Below are 18,764 nucleotides of genomic sequence, written 5' to 3'. Positions count from 1 at the left end.
TAGGTGCTGTAGCTCAAACAAATTGATCCCTACACGACGATGTTGCACCATCAATGTTGTATTACTGTCCGTTAGCATGCTCAATATTATTATTGACTAAATTTAAATTCCATACTCTGTAGCAGCTCTGAGTATGGTTTCAACAATTTTTGTCTATGGCCTTCCACATAATTACATTATATACATTTCTAAATTTAATATATTTATTACTGTGCAACATTTTTACCTTCATTTACCATTTTAGAAACCCTAAGAAATCATCTCGCCAGCTCAGGAGAAATAAAATTCTCAACATATTACAGGATGTTAAGTGAGTTGTGTGCTGACCTTGGCGTTTTTCTTGTACATGTCGGTACGAAGGCCAAAGTTCTGCAAGTCGGTGGTCTTGTCTTTGCCTTTGTCTGCGAAGTTGTGCATTTGCTGTGGAGGGGGAATCTAGAGGGATGAAACACAGCACATGATCAAAGTTTACAGGTACTAAAAAAAGTAATAAACAAAGAACTTTATAACAAAATGCTCCATCACAGTGTAGCTGTGATTTTCATTTGTGTTGCTTGTGTCTCTTTCTCTGTTTCATAAACTCCCTTCATCCATCCATCCATCACTCGCTCTGTCTTACCGGTGGGGGTCGGTGGTTCAGGGGCATCAGGCCAGATGGCGTGTCAGCCAGCACGGTGAAGTGTGGTGTGGGTGGGGGGCCCATTGGCAGTGGGCGACTATCAGCATCGACCTGGTAGTTCACCAAACCCCACTGTTCCAAGAACGCATGAACCCTGGAGACAGACAGCATTTATATTTAATATGCTTTCATTTTTTCTGATTTATTTCAATTAATTCATAAAGTAAAAAGTAAAGTTTTCCTTCGCAGTCTGTATTACAATCCAGCAAACTACATCTGTGATTATTTTCACAGCTAAGGGGTTTCCCATGAAGTGTCATATGATCCAAAATAATAGACTTGCTGTTGACTTCTTGCTGAGACCAACAAAAGGATTAAAGCAAAACAATTTGTAAAACAAGTTACAGCCACATTAGCCCTCGACACCTGCTTAACAAACAGCATGTTGTGTAAAATTATGAGACTTCAGCACCACCTCATGCATAACCGTTGCTGCTGTTCTCTTATGTAGCCATCAAATTGTAAAAAGGCTTTAACCTACACTTCAAATACTCAAGACCAACAGGATTTGAAGGGAACAAGATGCCTTTGAACAGTTTTTCTATTGCTAGTTTTCTTTTTTTTAAAATGTCATTTCAAAGCTTTTTTCAGTCTGTGAAATAAAGTAAAGTCTGAATAAAAATACTTAATTTCAGAATGGGTGATGAGAACTTCTTCCCTTTAAAAATGCATATTCTCTGGTATGACTTCTGTGGTACAACACTATCACTAAAATTGCAGGATTTACCTTCCAACTGGGTCTGGAGCTAATTTATTAAAGACCTGTACAACCATCAGCAAATGTACATTAATAACAGAGAGGTCACGAGCCCATCTCCTCATGAAAGGATGGTTTATGTACATGAAAAACTGAATTCCCTTTGAAACGATCAAACACAGTCAGAAAGGGAAACAACATATTGCTGGCAGCTTAATTTGACCTATGAAACCAGTTTCAGATTCGAAATAAATACATTATCATCATTGATTAGCCATCAGTAGTCTATCAATAACTCAGCAGTGTCAGAATTGTCTAGTTATAGTTTTCCTGACCACAACTTAAGCTTTAAGTCCTTTTTCATTTTGTATGGAGGGAATTTTAAGCTTTATTTATGTGTGCACTTTGGAGATTTTGATAAAACTTTGTTTAAATCTAAATAAAAGTCCCCCTAAATATCCTGCTCAAAAAATAAAACCCTCATACTCTCTAAACAAGCGCACACATTCATGGGACTTGTCTCACCTCATGATGGCACAGACGTCCCCGGTCAAGTTCCTGCGACAGGAAGTGGAGGTGAGGTACTCCTGAGGGTTTAGCCGGTATGTGTCGATCATGAAGTTACGGTAGGCCAGGTATCTGAAGAAGAACCACAAAGAGATTAGTGTGACAGGACAAACTATCCGCAGCAACACAATGTACAAAAAAGACATACATGAAACATGTCTGGCAGTTTACCATATTTTGAAACTGTGCATGGTGTGTGTGTGTGTGTGTGTGTGTGTGTGCGTGTGTGTGTGTGTGTGTGTGTGTGTGTGTGTAGAAGCTTACATCTCAGGAGTTTTGGACTTGTTCTTTCCATTGAAGAACTCGGGCAGGGCTCGTCTCTCAATCTCATGAATGCTGGCAGGAAAGGGGGGAAAAATTGCAAAAAGAAATCAAAGTTTCTGTTTTAACATCAATCATTTTTTCCACACCTTAAAATCATACTACCAAAAAACTGCTATAACAGTGGCAGACTCAACTGCACCTTTAAGTTTCCCTAAGATTCAATAAGTTATTTAAATAAAGATGTGATCCTTGGTACACATCTTCAAATTAAATGGATGTACAGTGTTACAGCAGACAGAATTAATGGTTCTCATTAAACAAACAGAAAAACAACAAACAAAAAGCAAAGTCTAAAAAAACAAGTGTATGTATGTTTCCAATGTTTGTAATCCTCTTTCTCCAGTCCTCACCAGTTGTAGTCAAACCAGGCGCTGTAGCTGGGGATGATGATGTGGTGAGTCTGTTCAGTCACATTGTCCTCGCTGGCATCGATCAGTCGGTTGACTTCAGCTTTGCCCTGTTCCTCGTCATCCTGCAGGAAGAAACAGAGTCAGAAAGGTCAGCCTGATGAACCCAGCTTCTGGGTGAACAGTGTTGGGAGGCAGCAACTGAAAGACATTTTTTAGATATATTTTGTGGGATTATTGGACAACAATGGCAACTGATATGAGCATTTTTAACTCTTTTTGCCACCTAAAATAAAGGCATTTTGATTTTGTACAAAAGCGTGCCTTGGATTGTTGCATTGCATTTTCGATTGTTTACTGAGACCTTTTCAACCATGCAATGAGTCCTCTGCAAGACAAATAAGCACAAAATACCTGAAGTATCCAAAGAGCACCTGTATGTGACCAACAGAAAGACCCAGGAGTGCTTCCACTCTACGGTCTTCAACATCTGGTGGGTATTTGTCTTTACTTGTTTTTTTTTTTTTTAGGCCAAAATCATTATTCACCTATGCAGCTGCAGCTCAACTGAGAGTCCAGGCAAACAGTGAGCACACGTTCCCTCCCTCTCAGTAACACACACCTACAGTATTTGGTTTGATGAAAACATGGAGGAAATCTGAGTCATGTATCATCTTACCTTTCCACCAGACAGCACAGAGTCGTCCTCCATATCATCTGGAAAAAAAAAATAACAACAGATTGTAGTTGAAAAACATCACACTCATTATTCTTCTGAATTGATTCATGTAATTCACACACAACTAAACAGATCAATTCAGATAAAGACACGCACCCAAGTCGGCCCCATTTCCTCCTTTCACTGGAGTATTCTCACTGTCTTTCTTTGAATTTGCTGTGTGTGGAAGAAAAGAGAAAAAGATAAAAAAAAAAAAAAAAGTGGACTGCTAAAAAGGGAAAAAAGAACCAAAAAAGAATTCAGAGACTATTAAATTCAGCCGACGGCACGGAAGCGTTAACCATCAGTGCTCTGGTTTGCAAAAGAGGACACTGAAATAGATAGAGTGTGAAGAGGCGCTCGCGTGTGTGTGTGTGTGTGTAGCGATTTTGTAAAAGTGGGACATCCCAAATGGGACTTGATCTAAAAAGTGCATTTTTAGTGAGGATTGTGTGTTTAAAAGGAATCTTTAAGGAGAATACAGCCTGAGCTCCATTCATCTCTGGTTAAAAAGCACATCCTCAGGTTGTTTTCCTACTTTTCTGACTGGGACACGGTGTGGAGAGATGGGATTTTTCTTCAGATGAGTGGATTTTCTTTTCATCCTTATGCCCCAGTGTGAGATAACCACCCAGGGAATCACAGGAAACCCACCACAGATTTGAGAAAATGAAATCAATTACATGGATCTCATCTAACGTACAGTTATGTATCTGGTGATAAAATTCGATTCAGTGGTATGTCTGTTTACTGCACTACGCTTCATCAGTGAATTAGTTAGTCGTTAAAATGGAAACACAAAAGGTTTACAATAGTAAAGATAATCTAATACTTGTGGGAAAAACAGTCCAGCTACAAAACTATGCTTCACTTTCACGCAGTGGGTGGATGTTATGCACATCAAACTTCAGCTGGATACAAGGGCAGACCAAAACAAAAACCAAAAAACACAGCATAGAAAAGAAAAGAGGTTGTGCGCTTTCAAAAACTCTACTAAGGCAATATTTCAAGAAAAACACTGTAGATTCCGGCAAAGTATAGGTCTGAAAGCAGTTATCAGACAAATGTCAGCGTGCGTGCAACCTTTTCTTTTCCTTTAGTTTACTTTACTTTCCCTCCTCTACAGCTTCATGTCTGCTCTTCAGTGATCTGATACAGCAGCTATAAACACGTTTTCAGCAGTTTAAACTAGTGACAAGCTGCTGGCCTCTAACTCTGAACATAACGTTCTCTGATGTTACCAATCTTCCACTACAAATTGGTTGCCCCCAGGCCTTCTGGTTCACCAAGCATGACTGGCATTGGGGAAATCTAAACTTAGAACATAGTTCTACCAACTCTGTGCCAACTATTTGCATTGGAATACCACCCACATGTGCTGTAAGAACCTAATAGTAAACAGACAGAAAACAGATAATGAATCTACAATTTTCATCCACTGCTTTTCTGAGTTATATTGTCATTGTTGATTAAAGAGTTTTGGACTGTCTCAACCACTGGCGAGTCAGATGTGTTTTTCACTTGCAAGTCTTACGCAACAGAAGTTTTAATCTTTGCAGCTGCCTGCAACAGCTACATGTGTCTTGTGACCCAGCGGCAGTGTTCATTTAAACTATTTAGACTTCAAGTCTATTTTATTTGACAATACGTGCATAAACACGATGTTGGTGTCCAGTAAAAAGGCGCACACAACTTATTTTATCCACATTTTGTAGCCTAGGGGCTACAAAAGTGCAGAGTGCGCTCTTGAACTGTTTTTTTATGGGCAAACTGTACACTTACTGCCACTGGACAAATTCCATCCTAAACTTTAATGCCTCTGTTCAGATCATCTACACTTGTCTGTGTGATGCATTTCTTAATTTTTTAAAAAATATGTGAGATAAAACAATTTATCAAAAAGATGATCAAGTTGATCAGTAATCTTTCCTGCTTCTGCACATCACAGTGTCTGATCAAATTAAAGACACAGCACATCATGATTCTAGAACCAGACTATTATCGGCTTATCGCAGCTATTTTTATTCATAGTTATTTACAATTATTAATTATTAAAAAAGTGTGATTATGTATAAATTAGTATATTCCGTATATTATATTCTAATATATTCTAATAATACTGGGTGATGTGTATCAATAGATTTTGTCACCATTTCTGCCACAATTTCAACACTAAATTGAAAAAAAATTGAAATAAGCTTTTTATATCAATTAACAAAATCAAGGGCAGAATCTGTGATTCTCCCTATGGTTGTTGTTCCCTGATGATTGGTGAAATAAGTGAGCCTATAATTATAACATTTTAAATATACTATTTAAGTTGACCTTATGACCTTTGTGTGGTGCATTAAAGAAATGATGACAGTTACATCACACTTGATCCCATGTTGCCCATTTTTAAGGATACCTTGAAAGTGTAATTGACAGTTGTCAGGGAAAAAAACAATTATCTGTTACAAATCAAGTTGCTGTAGTCTAACAACAGTACAGCAGTCAGTGCTGGAAAAAAGTGTAATTTGAATACCAAATCGATTTGTGAATTTAGAGAATGTAACACCCCACCTAGTATCGGCATCGGTCCCAAAAATCCACTATCCATCGGGCTCTACGTGATGTTTATTGCCAGTACAGTACAATTAATAGCACAGCTCTTCTTTGACTGACATCTTAACCAAACAGCTGCCTAAACTTGGTTATTCAGCATGATCATGTTAATCAAAAGAGAGCGTCCAGCTCAGCCCCACCCTCGACACATACCATTCTTGGACATGCTGCCCTCCTCCATACTGGCACCGGCTGAGGAGTCGTCCATGTCCTTGGTCATATCCTCCTCTGTGTCCTCCTCTTCGCCTCTGTGGCCCCGTCGCTTCCAGTGAGGCCCAGGGTTTCTGACATCAAAGAGAGAGTCACAAGTCAGTTAAACGCCTCTGAAATTCCTCAACAAAATCTAATTTAGAAATCCAGTATGTTTTAAGAGAGCAGCTTAAACTGCTCAGAATATCCACAAGATCAAAAATTTAAATCAAAAGTATAAATGCGGTTCAGACAGTTTCCCCATACAAAGTCTTCTTTGGTTGTGCAGACCATAAAGCCATCAGCAGCCATGACTCAAAGTCTGTATATACTTGGATTTAACATAACTGTTACTCTGCAGATGTTTCCTTGTGTTGTGTCATTGATTTTAAGTTTCCCGTGCAGAGACATAGAACATGAAACTGGTTTATTTAAAGTCAATCCCACTAAGGCCGCCCTGCTGGTTTAAGTACTTACTAGAGCACCAAGAGTGTATTAATCTGCTGCTTAAAATAGTACCCAGCAAATACACTATTTACTCCAGTTGAAGTAACATTTGCTAATAACTACAGAAGAATTGGCCTTCTTACCCCTTCTTTCCTCCCTTCTTGCGGGATTCAGCAGGAGTGCTGGGCGGCGAGGGCGAGCGCCTCCTCTTCTTGCCGGCAGAGTTGGCCTTGCGCTCCTTGCGATCGGGTGTACGGGAAGACTGATCAGACAAACCCCGTGCAGCGCAGGGAGTGAGGGATGGAGGATGAGAGAAATAGCAGCAGAATGAGAGGATGGAACGGTTGCACACACAAGGAGGGGAAGCGGTGGGAGAACGACAACAGGGAGGGGGTGGGGGTGGGTGGGGGATGCCGTGGTGGTGGAGGAGACAACCAGGGTTCCTGTACACTTGCTAAAAATAGCTCGTCTTTCACCCAAACATTCACGTCTTGATTTGTGCACTGCAGTGAAAGATTTATCTGCCATAAATTATCTTGAGCAGACAAATCACAACCTAATGTTTGTTGTTTCATCATCTTTGTTTACATACTATTGTTTTTGTTTGTAAACCAGTTGGCCACTTCACACTCTGAGCAAAATGCAAGTAAAACAACTAGGGCCGACATCTTCTGGTCAGTAGGTTGTTCTTGTCCGACCAAATTCTCATTAATCAGACGGTCGCTGGTGTTACTTTAATAAGGACAGGTCTGTTCACATACAGAAGCCAGTGTGACCTCTGCGACCCATGTAACGGCAAATATACTTGACAAACATGATGCTAAAGGTAACAATATAGATACATATGAAAAAGACATGGTCAAACTGCAAGACTTAATCTGCTTGGCAATGTTGTGTAACTTTGATTAGTACCTATTTAGGGTTTAAGTAGAGTTTACTCAGTATGCTGTGGCTGATTTAATTATTTCCATTGACCAATCGAATGGTTGAAGAGTAGGCAAAATTTCAGCCAACCAGGAATTTTTTTAGTTAACAACAGCTCTAAAAACAACAGATTACTGATTAGCTTCCATGGCCAGTTAGCTTAATACAACCAGCAACTGTGAGGGTACTTCCATAACGTGTCAGTGAAAAGGCAAAAAGATATGGTTTAAATGTTTTCCCCATTTATTGAATCCTTCAAAGGGCATCTAAATGCAATTGTGTCAAATATTTTGGCCTGTGAAGTAAATAATGTGCAGCTAGAAAACTTCCTTTAGCCTATAAGATCTTGTTCTGATTTTTATTTCTGGAAATTATTCAAAATAATTTTCCAAACGTGGACAGAAACCCTGAAGTACATTAGAAGGAGACAAAGAGTGAGGAAAGGTTTGGAAAGGATGCGCAACAAACAGACAGAAGCCGGGCACAGACGCACAATCCACAGGGGACAGCCACATGCAACAAAACACAAACTGGCAGCAAAAACATACACTTATACAAAAACCAGCAGTCAGACTCATTCATCAGTATCTGACCAGTTTTAAGTTTATATTTTTGACGAATAATCTTCTTTTGGTTATTTATAACAATCATAATACTTGGAAACAATCAGAAAAATCAAAAAGTCGTTGCGGACGTTAAACAACAATACCAACATGGGCTTCAAGCTCTACTGATGATCTGGGGATTAAAAAATATATAATTTTCAGACCCAGGAGTTTCTGGGACAAATAAACACACACAGCACAAATATGTACCTCCTCCTCCTTGGGGAAGATCCTCTGGCGGAAGCTGACTGGCTTCTTGTTCTCGTCCACCTCGTAGTCTTCCTCATTCATCCACTCGTTAAAAGCATCAGTGTCTGAAACCCACTTGGCGTGGACCTGAGGGGGGGAGAGAACAAGACGAGGAGGACGTTGAGACAAGTTGTTCACCATGATCCGAGCCTCAGTGTGCTGATCGTCCTACAAGAATCTAATCATCCTTTTACACTGCTGTCCTCATTTTTATTCATCATTTCCCAAAAGAACAGACTCACTGTTGCATGCTAAACGAAATGAGCAGGGTTTTTTTCATAACACCAGTGCCAAGAGGTAGAAATTATTTAACCATTAATAAACATGAACTGTACTTTTTAAGACTCTTTTTAAAATGTCAAACACAGCATCACCTGAACATCTGTTAAGTGCTGCTGGACACAGAAAAGCCGTAGCCACAACCTGTGCTTCCTGAGTGCATCTCTTTGAAAAATAAATTAAATGGACACAGGCTACTATTTTTTTCTCTTCTGAATCCCATTTTGGGTTAAAGGTGTTGAAGCTGCTAAAAAATCTGTCTCTGCTCACCTTCCATGGTCTGTCAGTGCTGGGTGGGTCCTCCACATCCGCGTCCACCTCGCTGGCTGAGACCCAGGTATCATAGCTAGCAAAATTTAAAAATAAAGGGAAAAATATATATATGTATAGTCACAAAATTGATGAGCCGAGATGCTGTCTGCAAGAATAAAACAACTACCCAACAGGCCAGGGAGAGATTTGCTATTAGGTACGAAAAGTTCTTGGGAGAGATTTAATAAAAACTAATTAAACGAGAGAACTTGTCGAGAACTCTTCTTGGCATCTCTTAAGTTAGTCATACTGTTGAGTGAAATGTAAACATCAGATCCCACAACCTCTTGATAATCATTTTAAAATACAGAAAAAAAGTAAGAGCCTCTGGTGACATAGGAGAAATTTCTAATCATTATTATTCATCTTTTGCTTTATCAACAAATATGTATAAACATACTAACAGAAATCTATGCATGTTTGTGAGACTCGTCTCTGCTCACCTGTCTGGAGAGAGACCCCAGTGAACCAACACCTGCTTGTCTTTCCTCATGACAGGACGAAGCCACTCTTCTGTAATGCACACGAACCAATGCAAACACACACAGTTCACATATTAAGCAATGAACTATATGAAATACTGAGAATAACACAGACAAAAGACATGTTTACTATAACAAAATAATGGACTGAATATTTGCTTAAGTGGTTTCATCAGAGGAAATGTATGTCCTTTTTAAAATAATTCACTTTTTTCATTGCTATAGATTATCCCCACGTGACTAACAACTGACCTTTTTTTGTAAAGATACAGATAATTAGAGCAACAACTAATGGTTATTTCCACTGACGATTAATCCGTTGATTATTACCTGATTAATAAATTAATTGTTTGGTCTATGAAATATCAGAAAATGGTGAAAAATGTTTCTCAAAGCCCAAGATAACTTCCTCAAATGTCTTGTTTTGCCCACAACCCAAGGATATTCAACTTACTGAAATAAAATGAATAAAGATACTGGGAAATATTCACATTTAAGCAGTGATTAATTTAATAATTGCTTAATTGTTGCAGCTGTACAGATAATTCTACTCTACCTTCTTCTTGCTGGGGTGGAGAGGGGTAAATGTGGTGGGTAGCCTTTGACTTGTCATCAGTAATGGAGCCCTGAGGAGGACAGAAAAAATAAATAAACAACCAAAGAGACAAATACGACAGTTTGCCTTTAGAAGGAACTCTTCTCTGCTTCACGGACAAATCCTTTCACTGGCTGGTTTGATGTAGTGGGTTTGGGCTCACCTGGTGCCTTTTGATGATATCTTTGAGCTTACTGGCTTGTTTCTGCTCGATGTCCGGCGACAGGAAGACGGTGGGTCTAGTCAAGCAGTTATTCTAGAAGTACACAAACATTAAGTTAGAATCAGAAACTTTTTTATCCCTAAACTTAAAGTAAAAGACAATCACTGCACATCGATCTATGTGTGCAGTTCAAAAAACATCAATACTACAGTTTATACTGAGGAATATCTACAGACTGCAGAAGACGTGTTTCTAAAAAAGCAGCGTGTGCGTGGAGATTATGGGTCACACCTGGACCAAGTTCTTCTCCACATTTAAGAACATTTCCACGTTCCTGTCCATCCGGGAAGGATTCTGCAGGTCAAATCTGCGCCTGACAAACAACAGTAAGACATACAGTGAGATGTGGTAGCAGTCGCCCAGCACTGTTAAGTTTTATTATGTCCCTTCAGTGACAAAACCCACAAAAACTATTATGATCAACATGATTATTTTATTCTTCAACAACCAAAAAAAATATATAATCCATTGACTGTGCCTTAGAGGAAAAATATTTCTGCAGTGTTTTGTGAAAATGAAAGCAAGCGTGAAAGCAGGAGCAGGATGTTCTCCGTCATGACAAGTCAACTGGTTAATATGTCAGAACTGTGTGTGTGTGTGTGTGTGTGTGTGTGTGTGTGTGTGTGTGTGTGTGTGTGTGTGTGTGTGTGTGTGTTACAGTTAGGGTCAACAGCAGCTTTCTATGGAAGTTAAAACAAGTCAACTCACCAGCCCTGCTCACTCTTAAACTTGTAGACCGACCCCAAGATGTGACAGAGAGCTCCTCCTGCCTTGAAATCCAGGAAACACTTGGCCTGATGATAGAAAAGTAACAGTGAGGTTATGACATGTCTGTGCTCACACAGTTCAGTGTGTGGAATTAACAGAAATACAAAATGAGTGTGTTTGCTGTGCTTACAGGTAGCTTAGTAAGAGCAGGATTGTTGACTCTGCGTCCAAATGCATCCTCCTGGAACTGCAGCAGCTGGACCACCAGACCCGCCAATGATTTACTGGAGGGGGAGTCATTCTGGACATACTGGGACCAGACAAAGATTAAAAAAGTATTCATTAACATACACACACATCTAGAGCTGCAAAAGTTTTCACAAAAACAACAAGGCAGCACAATTCTAACTAATGATAGACTGATTAATCGGTCAGACGATGTCCATCGGTACAACATGTCCTCACATGGCCAATAAACAAAAAATGTGTGCAAATAAACAGCAGGCAGCCTCGTCAGTGTGGATGCTGTGGACCAATGCTGGTGCTTCCTATTGTGAATTTTGGTAAAGTCCTAAAATAGTTAGTTTCAAGCCCTGTGGTATAATTTTAATGCATCATGCTGTTAACGTTTGCCTAAAAGTCCTTAGTCACCTTTGTCCTTTCCATTCCATCCTAAATAACAGCAAATCTAATCTTAAACAGTTTTTGCTACTGTTTCTTATGTTATAACGCATAGAATAAAATAGCTGAATAACAAAACTTGACATACTGTATCGTACCCTCCCTTAAATACTATATTTTAAAATCTACAACATATCCAGTGCATTTCATTATTTCATCAATTGACAGAATTCCATCGAAAAAACAACATGTTACTGTCTAAAATAGAGAGATTACATTGTAATGTGCGTAAAATAAGGGAATTATGCATGCATGACTTTTTTGTTTCGATATCTGCATTACATAATAGCAATCGGCCACCCTGCCCTCTAAATAAAAACCTGTATCGGTCAACCACTAATTCTACCATCAGCAATTAAAGAGGGAAATGTCACCTTCGAACAGAGCTGCACATGAACAGTTTGTCACATTTTCGAGGAATCCATCGTTTCCACAAAGATAAAAACATGGCTGTTTTTCTTAGCTCCTAAGAAGCTGACATTTTGGAGACAAGTTGTTTTCACAGGATAACAAAGCTGTGATTAATGAATTAACAACGTGGTCAAAAATGGCAGCAAATAAACTTTTCCAAGTACCAAGAACCCAAAGGAACATCCTTAAATTAGTTTCCTAAAATAATGTTAACTTATTCCAAATGACAAACCTGTCCAAATGTTTTAAGTAGGGCTAGGTAATATTATTGATATTAAATTGATACTGTGATATGATACTAGATATCCTGTTTTATCTTAGAGTCTGGATATTGTTGTATTGTGATATGGTATAAGTGGTGTCTTTTTCCTGGTTTTAAAGGCTGCATTACAGTAAAATTATGTGATTCTCTGAATTTACCAGACTGTTCTAGCTGATCTGCTTGCCTTTGTCAACTTAACTCATTATATCCAAACTAATGATGACTACTTATCAAAAATATCCAACAATATTGATATTTGTGCAATAATGTCTAACACTACAGGAATAATTCAACTGTTTAATACCAATTCAGTAGTACAATCATTACTGTATTTATTTATTTACACTGTGCATATAAACCAGTCTATACTCTTACATAAACAATTTCACCCACAGGGATCAATAAAGTATTTCTGATTCTGAAACCACCAATAGTCATCAATATATAATATATATTGCTGAAATATCAATACATATCAATATTGAAACATGTGACCAAAAGATACTGTGACATGAGATTTTGTCCATATTACCAAGCAATAATTTACAGGTGTATTTTTGTTTTAAAAAACATGACAAGTTGTTATTGTTGCCCACACAGATCCATTTATTTGACATGCCCAGTGAAATGTGTGTTTTCACTTGCTGTCCTCCATAGAGGAGGTCAAAGGTCATGGTCAATAACACCAGGAGCTTGCAGGAGATTCAGGGTCTTCCTAGAAGGTCTTTCCAACAAAGTAGATTTTTGTTGTCACCGGTCCTTCCATCTATCAAACACTATCTTTTCCTGACCACAGATTCACTGGAGCTACAATGTTTCAAGGACAAGTCATGATACAAGGTCTGACAATGGAAAAATAGGACAAGCCAAACTAAAAAAAGGGGGGAAAAGCTCACACAAGACCTGATCTATTTATAACGAGGACAGTGTCAAGGAGACCCACATCTAGCCCTGAAACACATACAACTTAGCTGTTTCAGGTACTGTGGCCGAATGTAAACAAACTCAAGGCATGCGTATGGGTTAGCCTTTGTGCTGAATTTAAGTCTGCATGTTTAGTTTCAGCCGTGCTTCTGTGTTAAAACATAACTTGGTCTCCAAAACTGCAGCCACAACTCATCATCTTTGTTTATTTAATTTAATCATTGTCTAACTTCTTCAACATAATCGGCTGAAACGTGTCAATGGGTTTGAATGAGAGCATGAAGAGACAGGAGGACCAGTCTTTGTTTGGCTAACTTAGTGGGCGAGTGGAGCCTGCACAGTCTGGTATGCTGCTGTGTTGACAAAACTCAACCCCGCTTGCAATTCAGCACGAAATACGACTGCGCCTGCAAACTACACCCAGTGACCTGATGACTATTATCGGGCAAAAGTATATTTTGACCGTGAATAAAATGTAAGAGGGATCCTAGATTGCAATATTAGAAGTTGTTTGAATGCACGACATCCCGTGACTAGCATTTCGTTAGCTTCTCGGGCCTGATCAGGTGCCGATAAGATCGTTTCACTAGAATATTGTGAATTAACAAAAGCTGCAAATGGGCCTTGAACAGGTACAGCAGCTGCAACGTGCATGTGCAGCTCATTTGTAAACATTTCCCCCTGAACGTGTTAGATTGCTAACGACCAAGTGCGGCCACATAGCATACAGCTAACAGTGAGCTAGCTAACTGATAAACAGCTTCGCTCCAGTAAAAGTATAGCCTTTTTATTTTGTGGCAAATCAACGCGAGCATTTCTCACCTGTAACTTGCGCACAAAAGTAAAAGCTTGAATAAAAAGCCTAAAGTTTAGCAATAGGCAGTTTTGTGTGGCAGCAGCTAGCTCGGATAGCAGCGCTCCATTGTGGCAGCGGGACGCGGGCCGTCATACAAATCAATGGAGAACCGGAGCAGCTAGCGTTAGCTCACCTTCTTGTAGTGCTTCCCGATCCACAGCCGCACCGTCTCGAACTGCGATATCGTCTCTGAACTTTCCCAGAATTTCGTGGACGGACCGCCGTCCTTCTTTCGTCCCACCGTGGTCCCGCCGCCCACCGGGCCGGTGGTCGGTCCACCGGAGCCCGTTCCGCCTGCCGTTGTCGCCGCCGTCGCCATTGTGTGTTTTGTTCGCTGCGTTGTCTTTCTCCTCCACGGCGTCGCTCACCGTGCAAGTTTTCGAATGATATTGCGCAGCCGCAAACGTGTTAACGCATTTCAAGTCTCGCGAGTCTTGGCGTTGAAGGGCTTGTGGGAAATGTAAGAGAACAATTGGTGTCTACCTGCTCCAGCACTCTGAGCGATGACAAAAAAGTAATTTTAAAATGACCATATTTAAAGACACAATCAAAGCCATTCTTGACAATGTCAGTAAATGTCTGTAACCTAAATTCCATATTTTTTTAGGATTTAATCTGGATTTATTGCAGTTACTTTTTTAAAAAAAAAAAATCTGATTACATAACCCCGATTACATGTACTACATTACCAACCCTGCTTTTACATGAAATGCCCTTTACAAGTGTGATATAAAAAATAAAAATAAAAATCATGCAGTCTTTGTGTTTCTGCAACACTGTTTTCCTGTGAAACTCCAGCAATGTTTTGTGGACTAAAAGACTAAACTCAACCTTCAGTTGATATTAGGGTGAGTAGATAATGACTGAATTCTCATTTTGTGGTGAACTGTCCCTTTAAACTGCGTGCATCAAACACAAGGCCCACAGGCCAAATCTGGCCTCATTTTATGTGGCCTGTAAGAGCCTGCAAAGAATATGATTTGTGCAGCAGAATTTCATGCTGCGTTACTGAAGTACAGTGCCCATAAACTACATGATCCAGAATGCACCCTGATTTTCTTCTCTGCACACTGAAGGCCCCGACAGCCACTAGACGTCAGTATACACAAGAGTCTCAAGATCATATACTTGTTTCCAGCGGTGCCAATTCAATAATAACAGCCATTTAAAATAAATTGTAGGCCATGATAGTTGTACACTTGAATGTCTTCTCTCCATTATTTTTCCTATAGACTTCTGCTTTCAGAGTTACTTATTAATCATTAAGTTATTACTGAAATAACAAACAAATGAGAGGCAATTATGTAATATGAAAAAAAAAAAAGTAGACATTTATATAGTCTTACATGAACAACTCACTGTTTGAGGCAAACTATAATGAGTTTGACACCCTTTGTTTGACTTCCTCTTACATTCAGTTTTCACATAATCATATTTATTATCATATTGCTATATTACTAGTTAATAGTTATCATGCACCTTTTTGCTCTTTGTACTCTTGTTGTTTCACATTTGATTGTTTTTTTTTAGCATCATATAATATTACAATCCTGAGAATGCAAAGTGCACACATTACCTAATCAAACCAGGTCGTGCCTTAAATGATCCACCTGTCAGCATCTCAGCAATACTGCAATCCTCTGATTTCATTGTTTTATTTCTGTGTTTATCTGACGAGGAAGTACAGCTGTGTGTATTCGAGAACTGACTATAAACAGCACATGCACATGCCACATTTTTTAAGACAAAAGGCGCAGGAAAACAGATAATAAGAGCTTGTTCAGCCATGACTGGACTTAACTTTTGCACAACTTTCTTTTATGTCTGTCAGCAGCTGATCAAAATTCAATCATTTATTACCATTAAAATGAAACATTGATTGGAATTTGATGAAATCACTCACAGCAAGGTCTGTGGATTATCCTGAGCAACCAGGTCATGATTTCTGGAAATAGATAATTTGGCGCTTTTATGCTTGTAATGTCATGTTGTATTTTTTTTTCTTGTCCTATTGATGCTGCAAATGGAGCTGCTATGATTAAAGACAAATTTCACACTTGTTCTGTCCCATTAAATTTGAGACAAGGCAGACATCTCGACAACTCCAAAACTTGACAACTCACACCAAAATAATCTAGGTGGATAAACAGCACTACAGGTCAGAGGACAAATATGTATTTTTGATTTTGGCACAAACTTCCCCTTTAAGACCACGTAGTCTTATTCCTGAAGGGAGAGATACAAAAAGCATTGCACTGGCAGGATGAGAGGGGGCTCTGATCATTGAGTCTGTCCATCCAAGGCCAGGAGGTGGAGCAGGTTTACAACAACTCCTCTTCTCTGAAACGGACGCCATCTCTGGCATCATCATCAAAAAGCATCGCCAGAGACTTTCCATCATGAGCCAAATCAAGACGTTTAGAGAGAGGAGGCTGCGTCACCTCTGGCCGGCTGTGACTGAATCCATACTCGTCTTTTCTATACTGGCTTAAGCCAGCCTGGGTGCGACCCCGGGAGAAAAAGCACCTGGACAAAATTGTACAACATTAAAATAAAAATTCTCTCAATTTCTGACAAATTTTCACACCTTTCTTTCCTTTTCATTAACACAACCTGTTTCTGGCACTGTGCAGCATGTATCAGCCCTCTAAAAGTCTACTTTCCACCCAGACAACAATTCAGCCACACAAAACCAGTTTTCAGATCACTCAATAAACAACAACGCATGCTACGATAAGATGTGAACAAAAATATCCCTGTGTGGTTCACATCAAATCAGCATTCATTCATCAGCACACCAGTGCACACAAGTGCAGCTTTACTTTTAAATATGGAGCGTTATTTAATTTTTCTCTTCCTTACTGTGCACATTTAATTTCTATGCATTCTTGATATCTAACTTCTAACTAAATTAATTAATTTGTTGGGTGTAATTCTATTATGGACTGTTTTTCTGTCTCTGCCAGAACAATGAAACACAGTTCAGTCCTGCTTCTGCAGCTCCTTCTGAGGACGTGCTCGTCTTATAAATATCGTAAGTACGATCTGCCTGTATCTGTGATATCTTAATTATAAAACACTGACGTCCCCTTCCACTCAGAAACGCGTCTTTCTTATGTACGCCTCAGCTGGATGTTTGAGCGTCATTGTGCAGAATGATGTTTGATAAGGTTGTTGTTCACATTTATCTTCTGAAGACGGAATAATTGTCTGTGTTCACCTTGATTAGCAATCATGGTAGTATGCAGTTTACACAAGTGTGATGTGGAAAGTTGAATCCTCTATTGTGTTGTCTTGTGTCCAATGTCCAAAAAGTGTCCTCTTGGATGTGATAAAACATGATAAAATTCCCTCTAGGATGGCAGAGTGTCCAAGACAGCATGATAAAGTGCCTGCTGGGTTGTCCTGCCAATAGAGAAAACATGATGATAGAAAGTTAGAATAAATAAAGAAAGTTAGATCAAAACTTATTAGGTTAGTTATTATGTGGCTTTGGTGTTTTAAAACTTTAGTTCAGATTCACCGAAGTCGCACAACAACAAAAACAAACAGCAATAAATGAGAAACTTCTGACCATTAGATAAAGTTAACAAAGTAATTTCTGTTTTTGTCAGGTGTGCTGTGATCCACAGCCTCACTGGAGGTTTCACCAGAAACTTTGCGTGTGATGGGATGGATGGTCGATACGTTAATACAGTCATTCCCGGACGACACGAGTCCCTGATCCTGTGTGAGGTGGAGGTTTATGGCTCCAGATTAAGTCTGAGGAGGTTCAGAAGTTATAAGAAAGGACATTTTGCATTGCCGCGGCTGCACAGACTCCTGTCACAATCTTGGCATAATTCACCTGCAAGATTGTCATTATAAGACAAAGCAGTAATATTGTTTAGAGCAGCTTAAAGCTGAATTAATACAGTTTTAACCGCTAGGGGGCAGAAGAACTCCAAAACAAACTGACATTTTCTGTTTGAAAACTGGTCACCATTCACTTAAATTGTGACCGGACCTTCAGTCTACAAGAGGGTGATTAGATTATGACTGTACTTTCATTTTTGGGTGAACTATCCCTTTAATTAGTTAATTTGTAGACAGGCTGACTGTAAAATCTAACATATTTTTACGAAATCTTTTTTCTTTAAGACCTGTATTGGGTGTGCCAGCTCTTATTTGTTTAAATCTTATTTACATACTCAGCAAACTTTTCCAAAATAAAAGCGTTCATTTGGAGTAAATATAGAGATAACAGAGATGAGAGAAAAACCTTATTGTGACAAACTTTATGGGACTAAAGAGCTTAAAGTAACTTAAAATAAGGATGTAGAATTACTGTATGTTATTGTGTAATACTAGTTTTAATACTAATACTAGTTTTAATAATAATAATAATAGTGTAATACTAGTAACAATAAGATTCAGTCAGTGAAGTTGAAAATAAAGATTTTCAAAGAAAGATGGGTTATGGGCCATTTAACACTTACTGATTTTATCTGATAAAAATGTGGCAAGTTGAGTATCTCTGCTGTAGAGCCAAATAAACTGTTCATATATTCCTGTTTCAATGCTTTTTATATTCATTATAAGCTCATTATAACATGTGCAGTAGTACTTTGCGTACAACATTAAAGCTAGCATAAAGCTTTTACACTAGCTGCATTTTTAATTTAGCCAAAACATTAAAGCT

At 38.9% G+C, this 18,764-nt stretch overlaps 1 protein-coding gene across 3 annotated transcripts in view; it reads right to left on the bottom strand.

Annotated features, from left to right (window-relative positions):
• Positions 1-14,662, bottom strand: part of smarcc1a (SWI/SNF related BAF chromatin remodeling complex subunit C1a) — a 29,523-nt gene extending 14,861 nt beyond the window's left edge. Inside the window, exons 1-18 of one of the 3 annotated variants that reach the window (XM_084727545.1) lie at positions 14,217-14,662; positions 11,140-11,259; positions 10,950-11,035; positions 10,473-10,554; positions 10,182-10,274; positions 9,980-10,049; positions 9,385-9,454; positions 8,900-8,975; positions 8,312-8,437; positions 6,716-6,810; positions 6,090-6,220; positions 3,450-3,509; positions 3,294-3,331; positions 2,618-2,739; positions 2,208-2,279; positions 1,902-2,015; positions 620-773; positions 328-435 (exon numbers count right to left, since the gene is read on the bottom strand). In XM_084727545.1, the coding sequence (XP_084583671.1) occupies positions 328-435; positions 620-773; positions 1,902-2,015; positions 2,208-2,279; positions 2,618-2,739; positions 3,294-3,331; positions 3,450-3,509; positions 6,090-6,220; positions 6,716-6,810; positions 8,312-8,437; positions 8,900-8,975; positions 9,385-9,454; positions 9,980-10,049; positions 10,182-10,274; positions 10,473-10,554; positions 10,950-11,035; positions 11,140-11,259; positions 14,217-14,402 (1,803 nt within the window). In that variant the 5' untranslated portion in view covers positions 14,403-14,662. Of the gene's footprint in view, positions 1-327; positions 436-619; positions 774-1,901; positions 2,016-2,207; positions 2,280-2,617; positions 2,740-3,293; positions 3,332-3,449; positions 3,510-6,089; positions 6,221-6,715; positions 6,835-8,311; positions 8,438-8,899; positions 8,976-9,384; positions 9,455-9,979; positions 10,050-10,181; positions 10,275-10,472; positions 10,555-10,949; positions 11,036-11,139; positions 11,260-14,216 lie in introns of all 3 variants that reach the window. The other 2 variants (XM_084727543.1, XM_084727546.1) reach the window with 2 other exon arrangements.
• Positions 14,663-18,764: the final 4,102 nt, after the last annotated feature.

This window comes from Lutjanus erythropterus, chromosome 9, assembly GCF_056507025.1.
Source record: "Lutjanus erythropterus isolate fLutEry1 chromosome 9, fLutEry1.hap2, whole genome shotgun sequence".
In the NCBI taxonomy this organism is placed as follows: Eukaryota; Metazoa; Chordata; class Actinopteri; order Lutjaniformes; family Lutjanidae; genus Lutjanus; species Lutjanus erythropterus.
This window is presented reverse-complemented; position numbering and strand designations above follow the sequence as displayed.